The following is a 25,777-nucleotide window of genomic DNA, read 5'->3' on the forward strand; positions in this document are numbered from 1 at the left end:
GGCAACAACATGAAACAACCAGAACTGTCCTACACTGCTGGAGGAATGTAAATTCATACAAACTGAATGTAATTTGGCAAATGTGTCTGGCACTTTCATTCACTAAAGCTGAACATACACACAATCCTACAATCTTGCAATTCCACTCCTATGGAGTACATACCCATCATGAGTGTTTACATATGTGTGTCGAAGGACGCACAGGTTTCACAGCAGTCCAGTTCAGCAACCTCAAACCAGAAACCAACCCAAATGCTATTCCTACTGGATAGGTAAATAAATGGTGATATAGTCCTATGATTCAACACTATAAGCAATGAAAACAGATGAACTGCTGGGCACAGTGGCTCATGCCTGTAATCGCAGCACTTTGTGAAGACGAGGCGGGCGGATCACGAGGTCAGGAGTTGGAGACCAGCCTGGCCAACATGGTGAAACCCCATCTCTACTAAAAATACAAAAATTAGCCGGGTGTGGTGGCACATGCCTGTAATCCCAGCTACTCAGGAGGCTGAGGCAGAACTGCTTGAACCTAGAAGGTGGAGGTTGTAGTGAGCCAAGATTGTGCCACTGCACTCCAGCCTGGGCGACACAGCAAGACTCCATCTCAGGGAGACCAAAAAAAAAGAAAAAGAAAATGGATGAACTACTACTACAAGCAATATAAATGTCAGAAACAAAGACTGAAAAAAAGGCAAGCTTTTAAAAGGGTACGTCATGTAATAGCTTTTTAAACTATTAGGTAATGTTAAAAAAACAAAAAGGTAATGTATGATACTATGATACTGCAGTCGGGATAGAGGTTCCCTTTAATGGGCAGGGGGTAGTGCCTGGAAAGGACACAATAGGGGGCTTCTGAGGACTGACGCGTTTCTACTCAATCTGAATGGTGGCTACATGAATATATCCATTTCATAAAAACTACACTGTACAGTTCGATTTGGCACTTTACGTATGTTACATTTCAATAAAAAAGTATATGTAAAAATGCATGTACAATAATCTAATTTTCAAAACTTGCACACATGAAATAATAAAAAGAAACACTGCTTATTTCAGGACTGTGGAATTATGGGTGTTTTTATGTTTTATTGCTACATGCCACATTTTATTCAATTAACATGTACTGTAGTTAAAAATGCATTTTAAACGTATATTTAAAAATCACTAAAAATATTTTAAAAATTAGCTCTCCTCCCCTCATAATCTGTTCCAAGTATGCTCCCAGTCTAATTTTGTACCAGTTATGCTATGCTTAATACCACCGAACTACTTGCCATGTACTTCAAAGCTCATTATTTTCTCTCAGCCTAGAGTAGCCCCAATTCCCCACTTGTTGGCTCAATTTAAATATCACATGATTGCCAATTTTTGGTCCATAAACTTTTTCACTCCTCCCATTCCTGTGCCCTTTGAAAAGATGTTAAATGTCATTAGAGTCCCAGCACTAATCCTCAGTTGAGTCAATGTTTACAAGTCACAAGGCAGAGGGTACTTGTTTCTTGCTCTAAATCAATCCCTACTTTACAAAACATATCTCCCAATTTTTTCATGATGTAACTGAAATAAAGATATTCTAACTGGAATAGATTCTAATTAAAGTCTGTAAGTATTTTGTACTTTGTAAGTACACATTCAATCTAATAACAGCCACAACAATGGCAAATAAGGAGTTATTTAACCAAAGTAATACTAATAAAAGTAGAGAGGGGACTCCACTATTTGAAATAAAATACACAGATGCAAACAAGAGTTGTCTATTTCCAAAGAAGGCAGACCAAGAACTATAGAACTGTAGGCCCCTAAGGGCATGAAATTCTCTCCTTTGGTGTAAAGCTAATAAATAAAAGAATCTTCTGGCTTCTTTCCCTTATTATTGGACCATGATCCTTCTGCTAGAAGCAGAAGGCCATGGTATCCATGTAAATGGTAAAAAGTCACAAGAAAAAAGGAACTGATAAGGAATGTGTCAATAACAGCTGGCTTTAAAAATATGTTGGATATGCTTTCACCATTTATTCATAAAATCTTAGGGCAAAGATAGTTCATTCAAAATGATTAGACTCTCCTGTTGTACATGGTATGACTTGATACTGAATATATGGAAATACCTAGAAATGTTATTTGCTAAATCTTACGGGAAGCAGCTGTTAACCACTGCACCAAGCAGATTCCCACAGGACCACTGACTCTGTACCTCTGTGCCCCTTCTGTGCTTCACTGAACAGAAGTCCATAGTTTTCATAATAGAGCCTCACAAAGCTCAACTCAATGTCATTAAGCCATACAGCAAAGCTACACCGCCAGAGAGAGGAACAGAGACAGAGAGTGAATACACTAAAAACAGAGGGCCCTGAAAGAGTAAGACCTATAGAACCAATTTCTTCTTGGGTACTACATCCAGAAAATCTGGACCTCTGGTGTGTAACTTAACTAGCATTACAACAGTACTAGGTGCATAGTACAAATATTTCCCATCAGTTATCCATTTTAACCTGGCACGTTCTTTAATAAGTACAGCTTCAGTTTAAAAACAGCTCTGAGGGGTATCTATAACAAAGTATCACTCTGTTTTTTGGAAATCAAATTTTTATGAAATATTTCAAACATTCAGAAAAAAATGTTTTCATGATATGACACTCAGATTTAACAAACGTGAGCATCTTGCCACAGTTTCTTCTTCCCCATGCTGCCCTTGTAGCAACCAGACAACCAGGAATGGAGAAACAAAGCCTTCATGAAGACATTCGTTTTGAGAAACGCACATGACTTACACTTCTTTGATAAATGGGCATAGCAATGGAGCTCAAAAATAACATTAAATGGGGACACAATTTTAAATTCATGTAAAATCTATGAAGTCTAACATTCAACTATTTTTCCCTTTCCCACTGCAATCCAAATGCCATGTTAATTATTTTTGTGGTCAACATTTCTGACCTGTCCACAAAACAGATTATGAGGGGTTAAGGAAAGACTAAGGTCTTCCAGAACTATAGGGTTAAAGGTATAGTCTACCTAAAGCAGTGCCTGGCTATATTGTAGGTAGTGCTGAGATACAATTTGAATCAAGAAAGGGACACCTTTGTCTTTCAGGCAACTAAGTGATGACGATCCATATCTATCACATCTGATTTAATTATACCTGTATTAATGAAATAAATTGTAATCATTTCCACATACATTTTTTTGCCTGTGTTAACCAAGAAACAGATTTGTAAGTGAAGATTAAGGAAGAAATCCAAATTATCTTATTCATTTAACTATATATAGTCAAGACGAAAAACAGACCCAGAATAATCAAAGTTATCCTGAGCAAAAAGAACAAAGCTGGAATAATCACATTACCTGACTTCAAATTATACTACAGAGCAATAGTAACCACAACAGTATGGTACCGGCATCAAAACAGATAGCATAGACCAATGGAACACAACAGAGAACCCAGAAATAAATCCATACATCTACAGTGAACTCATTTTCGACAAAGGAACCAAGAACATACACTGAGGAAAGGACAGTCTCTTCAATAAATGGTGCTGGAAAAACTGGATATCCATATGCAGAAGAATAAAACCATAAATTTATCTCTCATCATATACAAAAATCAAATAAAAATAGTTTAAAGATTTAAATCTAGGAAACTGCTACAACAAAACTTTGGGGAAAATATCTAGGATATTGGTTTGGGCAAACATTTCTTGAGCAATACCCCACAAGCACAGGCAACCAAAGCAAAAATGAACAAATGTAATCACATCAAGTTAAAAAGCTTCTGCACAGCAAAGGAAACAATCAGCAAAGTGAAGAGACAAGCCATGGAATAAGAGAAAATATCTGCAAACTATCCATTTGACAAGAGTTTAATAACCAGAATAGGTAAGGAGCTCAAACAACTCTATAGGAAAAAAACCTAATAATCTGATTTTAAAGTGGGCAAAAGATCTGAATAGACATTTCTCAAAAGAAGACATACAAATGGCAAACAGGTATATAAAAAGTTGCTGAACATCATTGATCATCAGAGAAATGAAAATCAAAACTACAGTGAGGTATCATCTTGCCCCAGTTAAAATGGCTTTTATCCAAAAGACAGGCAATAACAAATACCAGTGAGGATGTGGAGAAAACGGAACCCTCGTGGACCACTAGTGGGAATGTAAATTAGTATAGAGCTACCATATGATCCAGCAATCCCTAATGCTAGGTATATACCCCAAAAAAGGGAAATCAGTACATCAAGGAGACATCTGCACTCCCACATTTACTGCAGCACTATTCACAGTAGCCAAGATTTGGAAGCAACCTAAGTGTGCATCAACAGATGAATGGATAAATAAAATGTGGTACATATACACAATGGAGTACTGTTCAGCCACAAAAAAGAATGCGATATTGTCACCTGTAACAACATGAATGGAAACGGAGGTCGTTATGTTACATGAAACAAGTCAGGCACAGAAAGACAAACTTTGCATGTTCTCACTATTTGTGGGAGCTACAAATTAAAACAACTGAACTCGTGGAGACAGAGAGTAGAAGGATGGTTACCAGAGGCTGGGAAGGGTAGTAGGGGAAGGGTTGGGGAGGGGAGGATGGTTAATGGCTATGAAAAAATAGTTAGAAACAATGAATAAGATCTAGTATTTGATAGCACAGCAGGATGACTATAGTCAATAATAATTTATTGTACATTTCAAAATAACTAAGAATATAATTGGATTATTTCTAACACAAAGGATAAATGCTAGAGGTGATGGATACCCCATCTACCCTGATGTGATTATTACTCATTGTATGCCTGTGTCAAAATATCTCATGTTCCCCATAAATATATACAGCTACAAAGTACCCATAAAAATAAAGATAAAAAATATATGAAAGATTTTGCATAAGGTATTCTCTTACAACTCTAACTTACATGTTTTTAAAGTTCACTGTCTGCACTGATACAACAAATCTTTTTCAGCAACGAAGATTAGAAACCAACATTTGCTGTGATATTTAATTTATAATGTAAAATAACCGATTTGTAAAAGCTTACTTGACATAAGTTTTGGAATCTGGGCTTGTCCTCTCAAAAGCGGCCTATATAAGTTTCCCTGGTAAGTCGCAGGTGGTGGTGCAGCATTGCTGTAAATGCCAGTTCCTGAGCCTCTTGGCATAACATGGCTATAAAAGGACCCAACACAAGAAAAAAAAATTGTATAGTGATATACCCATCATAACACAGCTGACACAAATAAAACAAATGCTCATAGCCATGTCTTCACTAACAGATCTGATCAAGATAATACAAACAAAAAGGTGGTTTATAATTAAAGCTCAAAACTACATAATGGTAATAGTGATAGCAAATGTTCACCTGCCACACCAAGACTCTTAATCGATAACCATTTAAATATTTACAACTTACATCATACAAAAAATAATTTGAATATTTTTCTTTTCATTATGTTTCAGTTTTGTCCTTAAGGATTCATGTTCTTGCTATCACTGTATACATGACTACTCTACATCTTGCTATTTTTAATTTACTATATCAAATACTTGCCTGTATCTTTTCTTCATCTTTGTAATTCCAACACGTAAACCTATAGAATACTTTACTATGTTGATGTCTTACACTTTACTAAACCATTTCTCTCATTTCGTACTAGTAGTATAGATTACAATACAATGTAAATATTCGGGCATATAATTATGCTCATCTAAAATTATTTCCTCCTCACAAATCCAAGAGGTAGGAATTTGGACCAAAGGTTAAGAGTATCTTCTGAACTCACTGCTCTATTTAGAGGAAATACTATGTTGCTTTCCAAAATAGTTGAAATAATACAAAAAGTTAAGACTATTTTAAATCTGCATTTCTTTTACTGCCACTAAGAATGAAGATTTTCGAAAACAATGACAATAATAGCTAATGTGTACATAGTGTTTAGGAACTACACTAAGCGCTTGACAGACATTAGGCTGACTTAATTCTTACAACTTCATAATTTTAAGAATATGTAGGTATAATTACTGTCTCCACTTTAGACATAAGGAAATAGAGGCATAGAGCGGTTTGGTAAAGTTCACAAATATATTAAGTGGTAAAAAAAAAAAAAAAAAAGTTATCTGAATCCAGACATTTAAGATCTAAAGCCCATGCTCTTAATCATTCTGCCACACTATCCCTCTTAGTATTTGCTGTATAAATTACATGTTGATGGTGATCTTCTGCCTAAATAATTTTTTGAATCTTAAGGTTTCCCCACTAATTGGAAACATCTATTTATAAGTTATCATTATTAATGCATGAATCCTAACTCATTAATATTATGGCAAGCCTGTTGCTCTTTCTATACCAGCTTTACCTGTTATTGTTTACAAGTCCCCTCTCTCTATAGTATCTTCTACAGCTAGGAAAAAGACAATTCAGTTAACTAATAAGGGCAAAGGATAAAAATCAGAAATTTATAGGAGAGGAAATACAAATTACTAATAAACATATTAAAAGATAATTTCAGTAGGCAGGGAAATGCCAATTCAAGCAACTATGAGATACCACTGTTCAAGCACTGGGCAAACAAAAATTTAAGAGACTGGAGGCTTCTATACCAATGTATTGGTTAATACTTGAAAAAGAGTCTCCATCATACATTAATTAATTCAGCTAAAACTTTCTTGTGGGTAAAGAGGAGGTTTTATTCCCTTGAAATAACAGTCAGAAAAATAGTAAAACGTCTTAGAGAAAGTAATAGAATTCTCATGCAACACATATAGCAATACATAAATGGAGAAGTGAATTTTTAAAAACGAAGAAAAGCAGAACAGTATCGAAGTTATTAAAATATCTACAAAACAGTTGTATTTTATGGTCTGTTAGATATTTGTGGCATACAATAATGTGTTGTCCAAAATGCCTGTTTAGGTTTTAAAGATGGAGCTCCACTCTTTGCTTGGTTTTAAGTATGTAAGCAATGTTATGAGAGGACATAGTAGTAGTGGTGGTCAGCCATGGTGGCGAGACAAAAAAATATGTGTGAAACAAACTCAGTATTTTCTTTTTCTTTTTTTTTTTTCGGTTGAAACGGAGTCTCGCTCTGTCGCCCAGGCTGGAGTGCAGTGACGCAATCTCAGCTCACTGCAAGCTCCACCTCCCAGGTTCATGCCATTCCCCTGCCTCAGCCTCCCGAGTAGCTGGGACTACAGGCGCCAGGTGCCTGCCACCATGCCCGGCTAACTTTTTGTATTTTGTTTAGTAGAGACAGGGTTTCACCGTATTAGCCAGGATGGTCTTGATCTCATGATCTGCCTGCCTCAGCCTCCCAAAGTGCTGGGATTACAGGAGTGAGCCACCGTGCCCGGCCCAAACCCAGTATTTTCATAAAGTTAAAAAAATATATATATATGGCATAAATACTGACTTGTTTTATGGGATGATTCAGAAAAAGCAAAATATACAAGGGCTAGAAACTGACAACTCACCCCAAAGTCCTGAAGGCTGCCTGATCCAGGTGCACAGGCCTCCGGTCACGGTTAAAGCCAAGCTGAGGCTTCCACTGCCGTCCATTGCTGGATTTTTCCCAGTCACTAGGTTTCAGTACTGCTGCTGGCTTTCTGACCATTTAAAAAGACAACACTTAGTAATAGGGATGAAAACCATTTGTACAAAATAAATCTAGGTAATTTACTGTTGTTACCTTGCTCCTGGAAGCATTACAGCTTTAAAAATGTAATCTTCAGCAAACTGTGGGTCTTTAAAATTAATACTGGAAAAGAACAAGAAACAATTCAATGATCTGATTATATCAGCCTGTCTTAATTATCATGCAGACTGAAGTATTTTTCATGTTTAAGTCCTCTCCAAAAATTATTTTAGTTAATAAATGGGTTTGACAAATGGCTAAATGTCTTCCTCACCAAACTGTCTCTAATTCCTGGTACATATAACCTTCATGTAACTTTATCTGTGGGAAAAGTCATGTTCTAGCTGACTATTGGTGATGACAGAGAAGTAACAGACACTGCCCCAACTCAAATTTCAGTATGATATTGTAGACAGGTCGAAGACATTTACAACAACAAAATATAAAAATAAAATAACCTTTCATTTTGTTCAGTCCATTGCAAATACCCCAAAGCATCTTGAGGCAGATTAGCTCTTATTTTAATAAAGAAAAGATAGATATACCAATAGAAATATTTGCAAAATCAAAAAATGCACACAAATAGCTAAGAAATCTATGGTGGGGGCGGGGACGGACTTACAAAAAAAATTAAACTTCACAGTTGGAGCTTTGTACCCTTCTCTCCTAATGTGTGATTTTTAAGTAATAAAATAATTTTCACCATTTGAAAACTACACAAATACGCTTTTTTTTTTTTTTTTTGAGATAGGTCTCACTCTGTTGCCCAGGCTGGAGTGCAGTGGCACACCCACAGCTCATTGCAGTCTCAACCTCCCAGGCTCAGAGATCCTCTCACCTCAGCCTCTCGCATAGCTGAGACTACAGGTACGCAACACCATGCCCAGCTAATTTTTGTATTTTTTGTAGAGATGGGGTTTCCCCACATGGCCCAGGATGGTCTTGAACTCCTGGACTCATAAGACCCACACACCTCAGCTTCCCAAAGTGATGGGATTACAGACATGAGCCACCGCGCCCGGCCAATACGACTATTTTTAAAAGCTATACACTCAGGCTTTGAGTATAAGCTGGGTCGAACTTCTTTTCTGGTAGTGATGGCGGTGGTAGTGGTATGCATGTGTGTGTACCTATCCCAAAGGTTGGTAAGTACCTAAGTCTGTCTTCTGACACAGCAATGCTTCTTCCAGGACTCTGGTTATACACCAGATTTATACTTAAGGATACTTATAACACTATTATTCATAATGTTTCAAAGACTGTAAAACCCAAGTGTATGAATAACAGTGGACTGGTTAAAAAAAAACTAAAGTTCTTCCTTTTTAGGAAGAACTCAGATAATATTTTTAAAAATTTAGTAATAGAAGGCCGGGCACGGTGGCTCACAAGGTCAGGAGATCGAGACCATCCTGGCTAACACAGTGAAACCCCGTCTCTACTAAAAATACAAAAAATTATCTGGGCGTGGTGGTGGGCGCCTGTAGTCCCAGCTATTCAGGAGGCTGAGGCAGGAGAATGGTGTGAACCTGGGAGACGGAGGTTGCAGTGAGCCAAGACCACGCCACTGCACTCCGGCCTGGGCGACAGAGTGAGACTCCGTTTCAAAAAAAAAAAAATTTTAGTAACAGAATACTTAATGACCTTAATGACATGGGAAACATATATACAACAGACTAGACATATTCATCAATCGATTATCAGTGATTTTTCTCTATAAGTTAGTAACTTGTTTCCTTTTTTTAAATATTTTTCAAAATTCCTCCAATGATTACACTTACAGTCAGTTAAAAAGGTTTTTTAAAAAAGTTTTATTGACCTGGTGGACATTTTTAGATAGCAGTTTTCTTTCTGAATACTGCCGCTTTAACTAGAGTCCATCTGCTTTACAGAAATTTTCATTTTAATTTTAAGTACACAAAAATGGATTCACTTATAATAAATATACCATGAGCTCAATAACAGCTGAACAATACTTATTACTCAACTAGTTCTTCTTACAATTCACTCTTCACTGGTAACTGTCTTTAGCTCAGATTTTCTCTATTGGTAAGATGGCATGGGGCAGGGCAAGGTAGGACAGGCAGTGACAAAGGTTTAAGAGGATGACAGAGAAAATGATAAGTATTTGTGCTCGTTAGGGCTTTGCAGATAAAAAGTCAAGTAACAAAGAAAGACTTGCAAATAAAGTGTTTTGAAGCAGGTATCTATGTTTCAGCAGGGCTTTTTTAGCACTCTGCCAAACTATTAGAATACCTATTGCATGCACAGTTCATGGTGGGAGGGGGGTTATGCACACAGCCAGGCATCAAGCCTGCCTCCCCTTCTAATAAGGGAAATAAGGAAGAAAGTGGAAAATGCAAAAACAGGCACAGAAAAGATGCTGAGTCAAAGCATGTGTGTGTATATACCTTCCATATAAACATCTTTGTCAGTGTGGGCTAAAGGTATGTGTGTACTGTGGGGAGGGAATTATTTCACCTGAAGACCAAGGAAAACATCATCCAAGAGGCTGAGGTTTAAGATGAGACAGGATTGGTTACAGGGTGGCAGAGGAAACAAATGGAACAAAGATATGGAAAGGGCCCCAGGACCAAGGAACAGTACAGTTTTACTGGAGCGGCCCTTCTCAACGGGGACGTGGGAAGGAATTAAGCCCTACAAAAAATGATAAGTGAGTACATTCTCAATTCTCCAAAGAAAAAACCTAGCTAGTATCATTCTAGAGATACAGGACACAAACTGCTACCTACAATCTGATACGTACAACAGATGCTTTAAGATCTCAAGGCAGAATTCTCCCATGGAACTCCAGTTGAGAAGGGCTAGATTAGAGTAAAAACACATTTGAGCAGAAGTGGGGCAGGAAGAAAGGTGACTAAAGTCGGTTATGGTCATGGAGGGTTTGTGTGAGTATAATGTGATGCCTTTGCAAGTAGTCAATGAGGACGTAAAAGTGATCAAAGGTAATTTCAGAAAGAACAACCCAGCAGCAGTGTGCGAGACAGCAGAGGGACACCCATAAAGAGGTCACCAACAGAGCCTAAGCAACAGTCTTCGACATACATCTTGGATGGGAATGTTGGGAAAGTAAATAAAATGGTAAGGCTGGAACTAGAATGGAGATCGAGCTCAGATGAAGATCTCCAAGTCATGCACAGAAAGACCTGAAACTAAGAAAATGAAGGAAATAGCCAAGGTAATAAGCTCCCAGGGAGAAGAGAAAATCCCAGGGTCACAGAGATAATCACTTCTGCAGGAGAATGGTTATAACAAGAGATTTAATAAGACAGCTGAAACTAAAGTTTGAGAAAACAAATCCATTTGTTTTCCAATTATTCCTTAATAAAATTGTTTTTAAAATTCCATTATTCACGCTCATGCTCCGAAAGGGAAAAACTTTCCAAGTCAATAGGACAATCTCCAAGATCATCCCTACTTCCCCTCAGAACCACATTCAACAAAAGGATCTACACACTTAATACAAACCATTAGGAGATAGAAAAGGAGTATCTAAAAATAAGTTTGGAAGTTTCCATTCAAAGACAAGGACACTATTTATAATACCAAAGTATTAATATCATTTTTCCTTCGATCTTTAAGAACAATTTGAAGACACACTTTCTCCTAAAATGGATTAAGCTTCCAAGGGTTGAAAGATTCTTAGTATTTTAATTTGTTCCCAAAAATGTATACTAAGATCTATTATGTTTTTAGAAATGTATTTTTCCAATGTGATAACAGCCATGACTCAGATTCAAACAAACTTCCTAAAAGTCAAACACAGAGACTAGGCAGGAACCCATTAGGCAAAGACTCAAAAAGGTAACTTTTTATATGGATCCAAACTTTTGAAGGTCTTTTATTTTTTTCATGTCTATATCATTTAAATTCCATCATCAGAAGCAAAAGGGTTTACTTGTGGAAGGCTTATCTAGGGAAGTAGTAAGTAACACTGAGGTAAAGAGAGAAGCACCCTCACGCAAGCTCTGAGAAGCAGAGGAAGGAAACGAGTTAACACAGCCTATGGACTCAACAGTCTGCCCAGCTGAGGTAAGAGACTTGTGTTTACATTTGTATTGCTTCATCTCATTCTGTATTAGATGAATACACTGAGGTATTTTTAAACAATAGTATTTTTATCTACTTTTTCCAAATGCAGGTGAAACACTGTTGACTCATCAAGCTTTTATGTACCAGACCAGCTTTCCCCCAACTAGCGTAACAGATCCTTTCCTTGATAGGTAACCTCACTATTTTGAATGCTTGATTGTCTTCATAAACACATCAAGGACAAAGTAAATAAAAATTTAAAACCTAAGCATGGTTGAAAATAAGGAAATTGAACAGTGCTTTTATTTATATCACAAGTAGCACTTTCAGCACTGCCGGTAAGAAGAAAATATTGTAGCAATGTCTCAGTAGAAAAGGAATGGAATATAGAACACCTTTTTCTGATTCGCTTTAAGAATTATCCTTAGAAATGCTATTTTAAGTATTACTGTTAGAGAGTGTTAACACACTTCAGAAAGAAAGCAGAAAACTCCAAATATCAAGTTTCATTTTTACACAACCTTTCCCTGATACATTCCATAATTAATGCTAAATTGGCATACAAAGGCAAACTGTTCTTGCAGGAAAATCTCATGATTCATATACTTGACATTTTAAAACACTTAAAGAGTTTATAGGATTGTGACATTCTGTCAGAAGAGGTTAACCAATTCAGCATCCTATAAAATATTGCAGGCAGTGAAAGTGAAACCCTCCCAACTGTTTTCCACCATCAAATCCACTGCTGACTGCATGTATTCCACTTCCTTCAGGCTTTGGATTTCGAGTTACCTGCTTGCCAAGCATAAGCCTTGCAAATGCTGCAGAAATAGCTACTTAAAAAATCCATCTCCATACACATTCACATTAAAACAAAAAATCTCTTTGAAGGGATAAAACATTCTATATCTTGTCTGATTCATCCAAAAGTGAACACAAAACGTCTAAGAAACACTCCTCTGAAGAAAAAAGTTTAGGCTCTTCAAAGACTTTGGCAAACACTGATTGCAACACTATGAACAACTGAGCTTTTTAAATATGGGTTTAGAACTCTGCTAGGTGCCATGAGAAAAAAAAAAAAAAAGACAACCTAACAACACTACTGCTGGAAACAACACATACAAAAACTGTATAAATTATGCTTTAGAAGAAAAGCAAAGCAATAAACGGCAGGCTATGGGGCAGGTGGAGAAAAGAAAGGAAGAGCACTCCAAACAACAGGAGGAAGAGGCGTAGGTATTGAAAGGATCAGCCTGGGCAGGAAGGAAGCATCCTGAGGACCTGGGGGTTCAAGCACAGAGCCAGGGCCCTGCCAAGGTGCGTCAGGCCTTGAAAAAGTAAAAGCACACATATGCACTTACCCTCCAGATGACAGACTGGGAGGAAAACTCACATGCAGAAGCTAATATGTTGAGTAGTTTATGGAATTAGAAATGGGAAAAAAATATGATCTCCTAGGTTAGAGTTGACTATATTCTCTAAGGGTCTGTCTACGAATTTAAGGGACTTCAACAGCCTGTATAACATACTTTCTGAGCACTACAGATAAGAATAAATACAATGGGAAGAACTTACCTAAACTCAACTTGAGGAAACGATTTCTCAAATATCAAATGGGATACTAGATGTATTTAAATAAGGAAGAGGAAAAAAATGCCAGGAGTCAAAAGAGAAATAACTGGCAAATGACTGGTGAGTATATTCTGAGATTTTTTAAATCTGAAAATTGTAAGTTAAAGTTATAAAGCAAATTTAACACTGGAATGTACAACAAGCCCTAAAACAAACATGTAAAAATCTGCTGTAAAAACTGGATCTCAGCCTCAATGTTGTCGCCCTTCAGAGAAAACACTGAAAATTACTTTTACCTAAGGGAAAAGTTAACTTTGGTCTCCCACAAATCTTCAGCAAATTAACCTAATTTAATTGATTTTATTATAAAGTTATTTTCAATATACACCTGAATATGCATTTAGATCTAGGATTTGTTTTATTTTTATTTTTATTTTTTTTGAGATGGAGTCTTGCTCTGTTGCCCAAGTGGCGTGATCTTGGCTCACTGAGGCCTTGGCCTCCCGGGTTCAAGCGGTTCTCTCACCTCAGCCTCCTGAGTAGCTGGGACAACAGGCATGCACCACCATGCCCAGCTAATTTTTTGTAGTTTTAGTAGAGATAGGGTTTCACCATGTTGGCCAGGCTAGTCTTGAACTCCTGATCTCAGATGATCCACCCACCACCCACTCTTGAACTCCTCATCTCAGATGATCCACCCACCACCCTGGCCTACCAAAGTGCTGGGATTACAGGTGTGAGCCACCGCGCCCGGCCTGTTTTATAAGTTTAATAATCTTGTGAACATATTGTGTACTAAATACCAAAGGCCCCTTTAGGCTCAGAAACAACCGACCAACAACATCATCATCCAAACAAAAATTCCAAAATGTTTCCATTAATTCTGTAACTCTCCTCTGGGCAAGCCTCTCTATCCTAATTAGAAAGTTAAGTAGAATTAACGATTTCTAGAGGGTTAGGCAGGAAGGCCCTTGAATATATGCAGAAAAATTGAGAAGCACAAGCAAACATGTGACAATCCAAAGAGAGAACCGTGGAATTAATTGGCCTGAAGCGCCAATGCTTTAGTGAAAGCCAGAGACCCCAAGGGTTAATACACAGTATTCACACTGAATCTGTCAGAGCCAGATTGTTTGTGATGGGTTTAGGAGCATGGCTTTCAATTCTGTATTCCACCCTTAACAAAAGAGCACAAAGACAAAGAGCCAGGACAAATTAGGTGTAAAGATAAACAAAAAATTATACGTAAAGATAAACGTAAGCAACTCATCCAGAAAGATTTTCCGAATTCACAGTAGTTTTCTTTAAATAGCCTTTCTAGAATGGCAATCATTTACTACCTGAATCCATTAAAGATAGGAAATAAACATGTTTATACTTCACAAAGGGAAATCTAAAAAAAAATCTAAAATATTTCCTGAGGGGGAGAGAAACAAAAATGGATGGAAAAGGAGGATTCAGGATTAGCAGGCTTTTATCAAATTCTTGAATACCTGAGATGTGTTTGCTTTAGTCTTACCTAAAGATTGGAGAAAATGACAACTAAATTCTGTCATCAAAATTTGTCATTATAAAACACAAATGAGTAGTCAATTTGTTGGATTTTAGTCCAAACGGTCATATTACATTTTATATTATTTTTACTCAATAGAAAATGCTGTCGGCACCAAAGAACTGAGATACAAATTAGTTTTCCAGAGAGAAGAAATTAGCCCTTTAAGTTTATAATTGCTACTAAAAATGTTCACAAATATATTCTGTTCTAGGTCATCTTAACTAAAACATACTACGGAATATTTTTGTTTTCAAACTCTGCAGGGCCATGATTATAAACATAAGTAAAATAGTCTGTTGTAATACAGGGAAGCTGTGTGAACCTCTGGGGTGTAGAGTTCTGTTGTTCCTATATAACAAACTGCTAGATACTCCTACTCTTTACCTCCCACTTGCCTAATCCAGGAAGAATTACAGGTTGTCACGGGAAACCAGAAAACAGATAAGCAAGCATGTTAAATCAGTAACCTTAACAATATACATAATTTAGAGTCAAGAGGCTCTGCTCTAAGGTCTGCAACACAGGGACTCTCCAATCTTGAAGCATTGGTGGATTAACAGCTGCCATTTCCTTGTGAATCAAAGGTCTTTTAAAATGGATTTGCAAGTTCAGAGCTGTGTTCTGGGTGAATGCCATGAATTTTGGAAAACTTACCTGACTACAGTGTTCTGTGTCAGATCCCTTAACATAGGAACAGGAGAACACACTATTCTAGAAGGAAACAAGAGAAGAAACATCTATCTGTAAACTGTAACCTTTAGGTAAGTGGAAATAAGATGTTGCTATGCTTGTTAGTCTTTAGAAAAGATAAATCATTAGAATGCACTAACAAAAACAATAAAAACCACTGATATCTTTAAAAAAAAGAGAGTAAGTACCACATAAATGAAATGGTTAACTATTAACCATAAGGCATTCAATCTCATTAGTACTCAGAGAACTGCAACTATAAACCACAAGATGTCAATGAGCATCCACCAGACTGACAGAAATTAAAGCTGTGCCAAGGGTTTGCCAAAACGTAGAGCAACAAAATATCTCACAAACTGCCACTGGGATTACAACACAGTGTAACCACCTTGACAAACCACCTAGAAATATTACCTAGAAAAAAAATGAAGATATACATACTCTATGGCCAGCAGTATGTACCCTCGAGATGTGGTTCACAAACTCTGGTCTCAGAACCCTTTTACATTCTTAAATCTCAAAGGGCTTTTGTTTATAGTGGTTATATTTATGAACATTTACCCATTAAAAATTATGACTAAGAAATTTTTAAAATACTACAAGATAGCCCTACATGTTAACATAACATTCTTATGAAAAGCTATTTTTTTTTACAAAGCAAAACAATGTCATTTTTGTATACTTTCAAAAATCTCATTAATATCTGGTTAGTATCTATTTAATAGCTACTCTCCTCTGCTTCTATCTCTTGAGAGGCCTCTGGAAAACTCCACTGTGCACTCAATAGAGAAAGTGTAAGAAAATCAAGTAACACCGTAACATCTTAGTATCATTATGAAAAGAGTTTTGACCTTTAGGATATCCTGAAAGGGACTCCCAGAGCTCCCTGCACAAGGTGACACAGCTACTATGAAGAGCGGGGCTTTGAACTCAAGCCTTTTTCAGTCAGCAAGGTTTTGTATTATTTTAAATACAATTTTCTCACTATTATTAGAAAATAAACATTTAGACAACAAGGAAAAAAAATCCTAACTAAACTTCCTTCCAGCCACCTCAATTATATACAAAATGAAACTTACTGATCTGGAAGAATGGCTTCTTCATCCAAAGAAAACCTTCCTTGAATCCCATGACATAGTTCAGGGGGTACATCCACTGGCTGTGGAAAAACGCATTCCTGATCTCATATGCAAAGAATGGAAAACTGGGACTCAAGCAGATTCTTGAGTGTTCATAGCAGCATCATTCATAACAGCCAAAAGGCAGAAACAAACCCAAATATTTACCAATAGATAAGTGGATAAAAAAGTACACACAGAGTATTATTCAGCCATAAAAAGGTATGAAATTCTGATACATGCTACAACATCAATGAACCTTGAAAACATTATGCTAAATGAAATAAACCAGACACAAAGCCAATACAAAATACTGTATCATTTTACTTATATGAAGTATCAAGAACACAGGTATCAAATTCATAGAGGTAGAAAGTAGAAGAGAAGTCACTAAAGGATGAGAAGGGCAGAATGAGGAGATATTATTTAACATTATTTAAAAGGTACAGAAATTCTATTTGGGAAGATGAAAAAGTTCTGAAAAAGTGCTGATGGTTATACAACACTGTAAATATACTTAATGCCACAGAATTATAACCACTTAAAAATGGTTACTATGGTAAATTTTATGTTATGCATATTTTACCAGAATTTTAAAAAGTGCATTTCTAATTAACCAAATCGCGTAACATACCTCTGTGGAACCTGTCTGGTACAGCTCTAAAATGAAGTCATGAAGTGGGTGATGTTTCCCCACAAATAAGACATCACCTCCAAGGCTGTTTCTTCTGGCTAGGGGGAAAGAAAAGAATAAGACCTACACATAAAAAAACTGTACCTACAAGACCAACTTTCATGAGCATAAAACAAGGGAAAGCATCTGTTAAGAACTTAATTATAAAATTTATGAAAAATAATTTTAAAGTGATAGGTTAGACAAGAGTAAGTTCTAGTATTTGATAGTACTGTGGGGAAGTTAGTAATTTATTACATATTTCAAAATAGAAGAAAAAAACTTCAATGTTCCCAACACAAAGAAAAGATAAATGTGAGGTGATGGATATCCCAATTACCCTATTTTGATCATCACATATTGCATATAGGTATCAAAATATCACATGTAATAGTTACACATATTTTTTGGGTCCATATCAATTTAAAAAATTTTTTTTAATTATAGTGATAGATCTAAATGTGTGATGTGCCTCTATGGGGAAAAAAATATTTTAACAAAAAAGTTTCAAAAAGATCAATAATTATCAGGAAAAAAAACCCACTGAAATATGTATGAATATACTGCAAGATAAAGGGCAATGTTTTCATATTTATAATAAACTCATTTTCTTAGTATAAGAAATACATAATCATTCCCTGAGGAAACATAAACAGTGTCATTTGATGAAATGATTGTTCTAAAAGACAATCTTTTTGATACAGAAATTGTTTCTAGAGGTTTATTATAATGATATTAAATTTTTCAATAGAGCCCAGCTTTGCAATTTCCGAATATGAATACTTTTTACTGTCAGTATTAATTACAAATTGCCTCCTTTTGTCATATTTCAAGTTAGCACTCTAAGAGCATATGCTTTTGTTTCACCCTAACCTTTTAAACAAAGTAGTTATTATTGGGGGGAAGGAAGAGTGGGGAAGAAGGCAGATGGAGAAAATGAATAATATCTTCCCAACAGGCAAAAGATACTTTCGTGTGTGCATGTCATATAAGAATCAAAATGTCAAAGGATATTGTTGAAGTATTGCTTTTTAAAAAATTTAACAAATACTTGTAAGTTAAAACATTTTATTTAACTACTACTCAACTTACAGATAATGAATTAAGAAGCAAAGTCAACGTCTGTAATAAGAAAATAAAATCAATGATTTATACCCCTTTATGGGAAATCTGACAAATGGGGGAAGGAAGGTCTAATTTTATACAGATATATAAAGTGTATATTACATAGATCAATGTTAACTACGAAGTATAATTCTTACTCTCTTCTGGAGTGAGGTCTGGGTATACCTCTTCTAGGGCAGCTCGTAGCCTTCGCTCATCCACGAATGGCAAGAGAGCAACACCTGGGAAAACAAGTGTAAATGAACCACCCCTGCTACCAGGATCATCCAAATTCCAACTTATCATTGCTCGAAATGGACGTTTCTAGTAGAGTTTCCTTGCTGGTACAAAAACATTTTGGAACTGAACTCTTATTGTCTCATTAAGCCAAAACTCAGATGCTAATATTTCCCCTGTAGTCGCAGAAGAAAAAATTCTACGTATTTTCCATTCTTAAAATGGCTTATATGGAAAATCATGTTTTCTGAATCTTAACTCCATGGTGATAAAAATTTTAAATGAATGAACAAATGGCTACCTGGATACCCGTATATGTTCTCACTTTAGTTACTAAGATGCCCCCAAGCAAGCCAGTTACTCTCCCTAGGGCTTGAGTGTGTCCTTTCATCTTTCTAGTACTTGGTTTCATCTTTTGTAAAATGAGAGCATTTCAAATAAAATATTCAATTCTGTTCAACCAGAATGCATAGATCTCCTCCTGCTCTAAAATTCCATAGTATTCTTTTTACATTTTAAAGTCTACTAATTATATAAAAAAAATTTTAAAGACTTGCTTAAATAACTTAGGGGGCAGGGGACAGAACAGAGGCTATTCATTTGGGGCTTAAAATGATCGTCTGGAGTATGCTGAAATTAAGGACACTTATTTGGACCCAGAAGCATAATTTTCAAAGAAGCACATCACTAATACAATGCTATAAGAAAAATATACAAAGCTATTGAAGCGTATATATTTTCTGCTCTACACAGTATAAGTAGTATTTTGGCTAAATAAAAATTTTACGATACATAGCAAAGACAAATGCTAAATAGTGTTAAATAATTCTGAAACTACTGCTACTCAAAACCACTGTTATTTGTGATTATTCCCTCTAAAATTATGAGAAATGAAAAGGTTTCCAAGTCTTAATTATTTAGCTATTGCATTTTCAAAGTTAGGAAACATGTTCAATTTCACTACCTTAGAGATTTTTTTTTTTTTTTTTTAAGATAGGGTCTCACTCTGTCACCCAGGCTGGATTGCAGTGGCACGATCATTGCTCACTGCAGCCTCAAACTCACAGGCTCAAGCAATCCTCTCACTTCAGCCTCCTGAGTAGCTGGGACTACAGGCACATGCCACCACCACACCCAGCTAATTTTTTAAATTTTTTGTAGAGAGAAGGTCTCCTTGTGTTACGCAGGCTGGTCTCAAATTCCTTGTTTCAAGCAATCCTTCCAACTTGGCCTCCCAAAGTCCTGAGATTACAGGCATGAGCCACTGCACCTGATCTTTTTTTTTTTTTTTTTTTAAGTTAAAAAGAAACTAAGTTCTAGTATGAATTTTGAATGGCCTAAAAGAGTGATTTCAAGGCTCTTAATACCTAACATGTGAGTCAGGCTATTTCAATTACTGGTAAACACATGAAAAAAACCCAGGAAATTGCTAAAATATTATTTAGTCATACACTTAAGAGAAATATATCAAGGGGAAACTACAGCATCATCTAGCTTGTTTTCTACCCACTACATTTAAGGTATATATATATATATATCCTACCCACTACATTTATATATATGAGACTTTTCTACAATATCAATTCCAGAAGCTAAATCCAATCAGTTAACAATGTAAAGTGCTACTCAACAGCAAGAAAATTACTAAGCAATAAATCAGCCCTACTGGCCAGCATAGAAAGGAATGCCTTACATCCAGATATGACAGAGCTAGAGTGAGCTGATAGTAAACATGAGAATAGCAGCTACTGTTTTCTGAACACTTCTTACGTTACATGCATTATCTCACTGAATTCTTTCAATACCCAGATGGAGCCCAAGTAGTGGTAATAACTTAGGTATTACACAGTCACTTCAAATGTGAGCTCTAGTATCAGACTTTCTGAGTTCAGGTCTTAACTCTGCCACTGTGTGACTTGAGGGAATTACTTAAATTCTCTATTCATATATAAAATATACAGCAATCAAAACTACTATGCTATATATCTATATAGTACTAAGCAAATTACCAAAACAATATTGCTTTTAAATTATGCATGTTGGGCCAGGTGCAGTGGCTCACGCCTATAATCCCAGCACTCTGGGAGGCTGAGGTGGGCGGATCACCTGAGGTCAGGAGTTCGAGACCAGCCTGGCCAACATGGTGAAATCCCACCTCTACAAAAGATACAAAAAAATTAGGCGGGTGTGATGGCACACACCTGTAATCCCAGCTACTCAGGAGGCTGAGGCAGGAGAATTGCTTGGACCCATGAGACGGAGGTTACAGTGAGCCGAGATCACATCACTGCACTCCAGCCTGGGTGACAGTGAGACTCTGTCTTTAAAAAAAAAAAAAAAAATTACATATAATGTTGATAAGCACACGTTTAAAAATGTTGACGTATCCAGATATATTTCATCTTCTATTAAGATGTACTCAACCCAGGTAAGACCTTAACTATTATCATTACTTTCACTAAGTAAGTTTTAAAAACATGTATGAGGAAGAAACTGTATTTCCCAACAGTACTAAATTTTACCTCAAGAAAAGTGTGTTCTCGCTACTAAGCTAAGTAAAAATATTTACATAAAACATTGTATAAAATACAAAAATATTTGAGGTCAAAATTTAAACCCATCCTAAAATTCATGTGAAATCTCAAGGGACCCTGAATAAGAATAAAGTTGGAAGACACAATTTCTGACTTCAAAACTCACTACAAAGCTACAGTAATTATAACAGTATAGCATTGGCATAAGGACAAACACATAGCTCAATGAACCAGAATAGAGAGGCCAGAAGATTTTCAACAAGAGTGCTAACTTATTCAATGGGGGGAAGAATGGTCTTTTCAACAAGTGGTGCCGGGAAAATTTGATATGCACATGCAAAAGAATGAAGTTGGACCATTACTTTACACCATATACAAAAATTAGTTCAAAATGGATCAGATTTAAATGTAAGAACTAAAACTGTGTAACTTTTAGAAGTAAACATAGGAAGAAAGATTCATGATGTCAGATTTGGTAAAGATTTCTTGGATATGACACCAAAAGCACAGGAAACAACAAAAAAGATAAACTTGATTCCATCAAAATTAAAAACTTGTGTGCATCAAAGGACATCACCATAGGGTGAAAAGATAATCCACAGAATGAATAAGAGAAAATATATGCAAATCATATATCCAATAAAAGATTAATGTCTAGAATATATAAAAAACTTCTATAATGCAACAACAAAATCAACCCAATTGAAAATTGAGCAAAGGACTTGAACCCAATTCAAAATTGGCCAAAGAAGATTTAGAAATGGCCAAAAAGGACATGAAACGATGTTCAGTATCACTAATCATTAGGAAAATGCAAATCGCCACCACAATGAAATACCATTCACACCCATTAGCATGGTTATTACTAATAAAAACAAAATAACAAATGTTGGAGAGGATGTGAAGAAATCTGAACTCTTGTACATTATCTCATATCCTGTCAGTGAAAGAAATAATATATACCACAATGACAGAGTTGACAAGTCACCTGCATGTTTATATATCTACTTAATAAACCCAGATGATTTAATAATTTACTTATTTAACAAACACAAAAATATATTTGCTTAATTAATTTACTTAGTATTTTTACATCGCTCACTGTCCTATGCATCTTCTCTCTCTGCTTTAATCAAGACATCCTCCACAAAGCACCTTGAAAAACCCGAATCTCCAATCCATTTAACATGTAATAATACATGATCATGAAGCACACAACACTTATATAACCCCAATGTGTGCATTTTCATGATCATTCCACTGAAGTGATATGATATTTCTGCTACTAAATAAATCAAGTCAACTCCAAAGCCTCCTGATTTTTCAATTTGTAAACTGTATTATTTATTCCCCTTTGTCTCAAGATTCTCTGTGTCATTTTATTGGCCATTCCAACCACAGGGAACAATAAGTAAAAAATGAAAATATGATTTTACCAAATGTGTTTATTACCCTAGGAAAATGTATGGTGGAAGAAAAGGTTAAATAATTTGCTGCAGGATGACTTTAGTGTGAAACAACAGCTGGTTTACAGTGTAAGAGATATTTCTTTTTTTTTTTTTTTTTTTTTTTTTGAGACGGAGTCTTGCTCTGTCGCCCAGGCTGGAGTGCAGTGGTGCTATCTCGGCTCACTGCAAGCTCTGCCTCCCAGGTTCACGCCATTCTCCTGCCTCTGCCTCCCGAGTAGCTGGGACTACAGGGCCTGCCACCACACCAGGATAATTTTTTGTATTTCTAGTAGAGACGGGGTTTCACTGTGTTAGCCAGGATGGTCTCCATCTCCTGACCTCATGATCTGCCCGCCTCGGCCTCCCAAAGTGCTGGGATTACAGGCGTGAGCCACTGCACCCAGCCGAGATATTTCTTTATTGTATTTTACATTCAATCATCATCACACATTGGTTGAGTGGTAAACATACCTTAAAGTTAGTACAAATTTTGTACAGCCATTCCTACAAAATCTGTTAATGGAATGAAAAACTAGTAGGAAAAGTAATGATCAATATCAAGTATTCAAACTAAATAAAAGTTTCGAGCATATCTTTCAAAAGTTTCCATGGAGTATACGTAAATCTCCACATGGACACTACTGTGTTTCTGTATTTCTCAGCAACCTCAAAAGGTGTTAATGAGCTACTGACTGAATTGTAACAAGCCCCATTAATTAATCACAAAGGAAACAAAAGATGTAATTATCAACCTATTTCAACCCAATTTACTGCTTCTAAGAATGTTATAATTAAATTTACTATTAATCATTGCTAAGCCCAGGTTGGATGGAGAAATATCAACATTTCACATATAATTCTCAAAGTATTTACCTTTTAAAACATTTATTTATTTATTTATTTATTTATTTATTTATTTATTTATGAGACAGGGCCTCATTCTGTCCCCCAGGCTGGAATGCAGTGGTGCAATCATGGCTCCCTGTAACCCAGACCTCCCAGATTCAAGCAATCCTCCCACCTCAGCCTCCCAAGTAGATAAGATTACAGATGCAAGCCAGCACGCCAGGCTAATTTTTGTATTTTTTGTAGAGATGAGATTTCACCATGTTGCTCAGGCTAAAATATTTATCTTTTACAGAATTATTTCATTTCAAAAATTATGTTTATTCACAGTTTTACCAGAAAAGAACGTCTAAATTTTACCTTGCCATGCATATTTCTTCCCATTCAAATCAATAGCAAAATCTTCAGGATAGAAGTCAATTATACTAGAATCCTATATTAGGGAGAAAAGTAAAGAATCAAAACAGAAGTCACACATCTCTGTTATAAAGAATTTGATACGACTTTCATTCAAGTTATAAGCTCCGATGAGAAAATAAAGTGCATTCCTTTTAAAAAATGTTAAGAGACATTAGGTCATTAATCCCAGGTATACTAAAACAAAATGAACAATGTTGTTTTAAAAGATGAAAAGAAAAAGCATTACTGTAGAAGAATTTTAGAATTGACAACTATGCTTCAGGCAGGCAGAAAGTAAAGGGTTTACGTACTCTAACACTTCCTACTTCCCGGCTGGGTCTCACTCTTTCTAGCTAGCATACAAAACAAGTTCACAGGTGATTTTGGGTAAGGCAGTCTCCTCATCTCTGGTGGCTACCAAATATGGCTGGAACAAATAAAATTAAGACTTACAGGTAGCCAGAGAACAAAAATTTTCCCCAGTCAGGCACGGTGGCTCACGCCTGTAATCCCAGCACTTTAGGAGGCCAAGGTGGGCAGATCACGAGGTCAGGAGATCGAGACCATCCTGGCTAACACGGTGAAACCCCGTCTCTACTAAAAATACAAAAAATTAGCTGGGCGTGGTGGCGAGCACCTGTAGTCCCAGCTACTCAGGAGGCTGACGCAGGAGAACGGCGTGAACCCGGGAGGCGGAGCTTGTAGTGAGCTGAGATCGTGCCACTGCACTCCAGCCTGGGCAACAGTGCAAGACTCCATCTTAAAAACAAAAAACAAAAACAAAAACAAAAAATCAAAAACTAAACAAAAAAATTTCTCCCCAAAACAAACTGATTTACTGTGCAGGGCCAAAGAAAGCAGGAAATATATGTGTGTTTGGAGTAAAAAACATACTTTGTTTCTGTACTTCACTGTTTTAACTATCAGCTGCAAAAGCAATTGTAACTGATATTAATAAAATGTGACAAAAATCCTGTCACCCGCACACTCAAAATACTGAGACTCACAGGGTCACTCATGAGCTTCCGCCATGATGGAGGTAGAAAATTACCACTTGCAGCTGGAAAAACTCCCATAAGTTGTTCTAGTGGTTTAAACTGCAAAAAAAGAAAAACGTTAAAGACCCAAGATTATTATCTAATCCAGAATTCCATAAACTTTATGACTTTAAGTAATTAAGCTTACCGGTTTTGTACCCTTCTCAAAATCAGATGGCATGTCTGCAATGCCTTCAAAGTCTGAAGCAAATGGTGCATAATGAAATGGATAATACCACTTCCAGGAAGCACAGCCCTAGAATCATTAAAACGTAACAACAATATCAAAAACCTATGTTAATGATGAACACAATTACAAAACAAAAATTAGACTGTTAAGCTAGAATATTCTATTTATAAAACACATGACTTCTGGCATATATTCCAAATACTGATCTTTTCCATGACTCCTAAAAATTGTTAAGTTTGAAGTTTCTAATTCATATCAATGGCTCTTTGACTTTAAAAATGCTACAAAGCATCTTTGAAAAATCAGTAGTTACTGCCAAACTTCATATTCACAAACACAATTTGGTAAGATTTTTATCCTTAAAATACATTTGGTGACATTTCTTTCCATCTCTTGAGCTGTCATCATCAAGTAAAACCAAAAGCAGTCACAGCAGACATTTACTGAGCATGTAAGGTGGTTAGAGACATTATTGGAACAGCACTTGAAAGTAAAACAGCCATGAGTTTCATTTTAAAATTCACCATTATATTTTCACCTGACAAGTTTCTTTTGACTATAAAAACATGTGAGTAAACACAGCAAAAAGAAAACAAAAGCAAGTTATACTCATAGGAAAGAGATATCTAAGATGTGTTAAGACAATGTCTAGCGAATTTAAATCTTGACAGTAGGAGTAAAACATGCAGA

General features: G+C 36.2%; 1 protein-coding gene across 3 annotated transcripts in view; it reads right to left on the bottom strand.

Moving 5' to 3' along the window:
* Positions 1-25,777, bottom strand: part of XRN2 (5'-3' exoribonuclease 2) — a 90,129-nt gene that overhangs the window by 16,116 nt on the left and 48,236 nt on the right. For all 3 annotated transcript variants that reach the window (XM_003268245.4, XM_030825786.1, XM_030825785.1), the window contains 10 exons: positions 25,046-25,153; positions 24,868-24,957; positions 23,822-23,894; positions 18,555-18,638; positions 17,254-17,351; positions 16,581-16,660; positions 15,466-15,522; positions 7,689-7,757; positions 7,474-7,605; positions 5,045-5,172 (listed from right to left, as the gene is read on the bottom strand). In XM_003268245.4, coding sequence (XP_003268293.1) covers positions 5,045-5,172; positions 7,474-7,605; positions 7,689-7,757; positions 15,466-15,522; positions 16,581-16,660; positions 17,254-17,351; positions 18,555-18,638; positions 23,822-23,894; positions 24,868-24,957; positions 25,046-25,153 — 919 coding nt within the window. The remainder of the gene's footprint in view (positions 1-5,044; positions 5,173-7,473; positions 7,606-7,688; positions 7,758-15,465; positions 15,523-16,580; positions 16,661-17,253; positions 17,352-18,554; positions 18,639-23,821; positions 23,895-24,867; positions 24,958-25,045; positions 25,154-25,777) is intronic.

The sequence above is a fragment of the Nomascus leucogenys genome, chromosome 13, assembly GCF_006542625.1.
Source record: "Nomascus leucogenys isolate Asia chromosome 13, Asia_NLE_v1, whole genome shotgun sequence".
NCBI lineage: Eukaryota > Metazoa > Chordata > Mammalia > Primates > Hylobatidae > Nomascus > Nomascus leucogenys.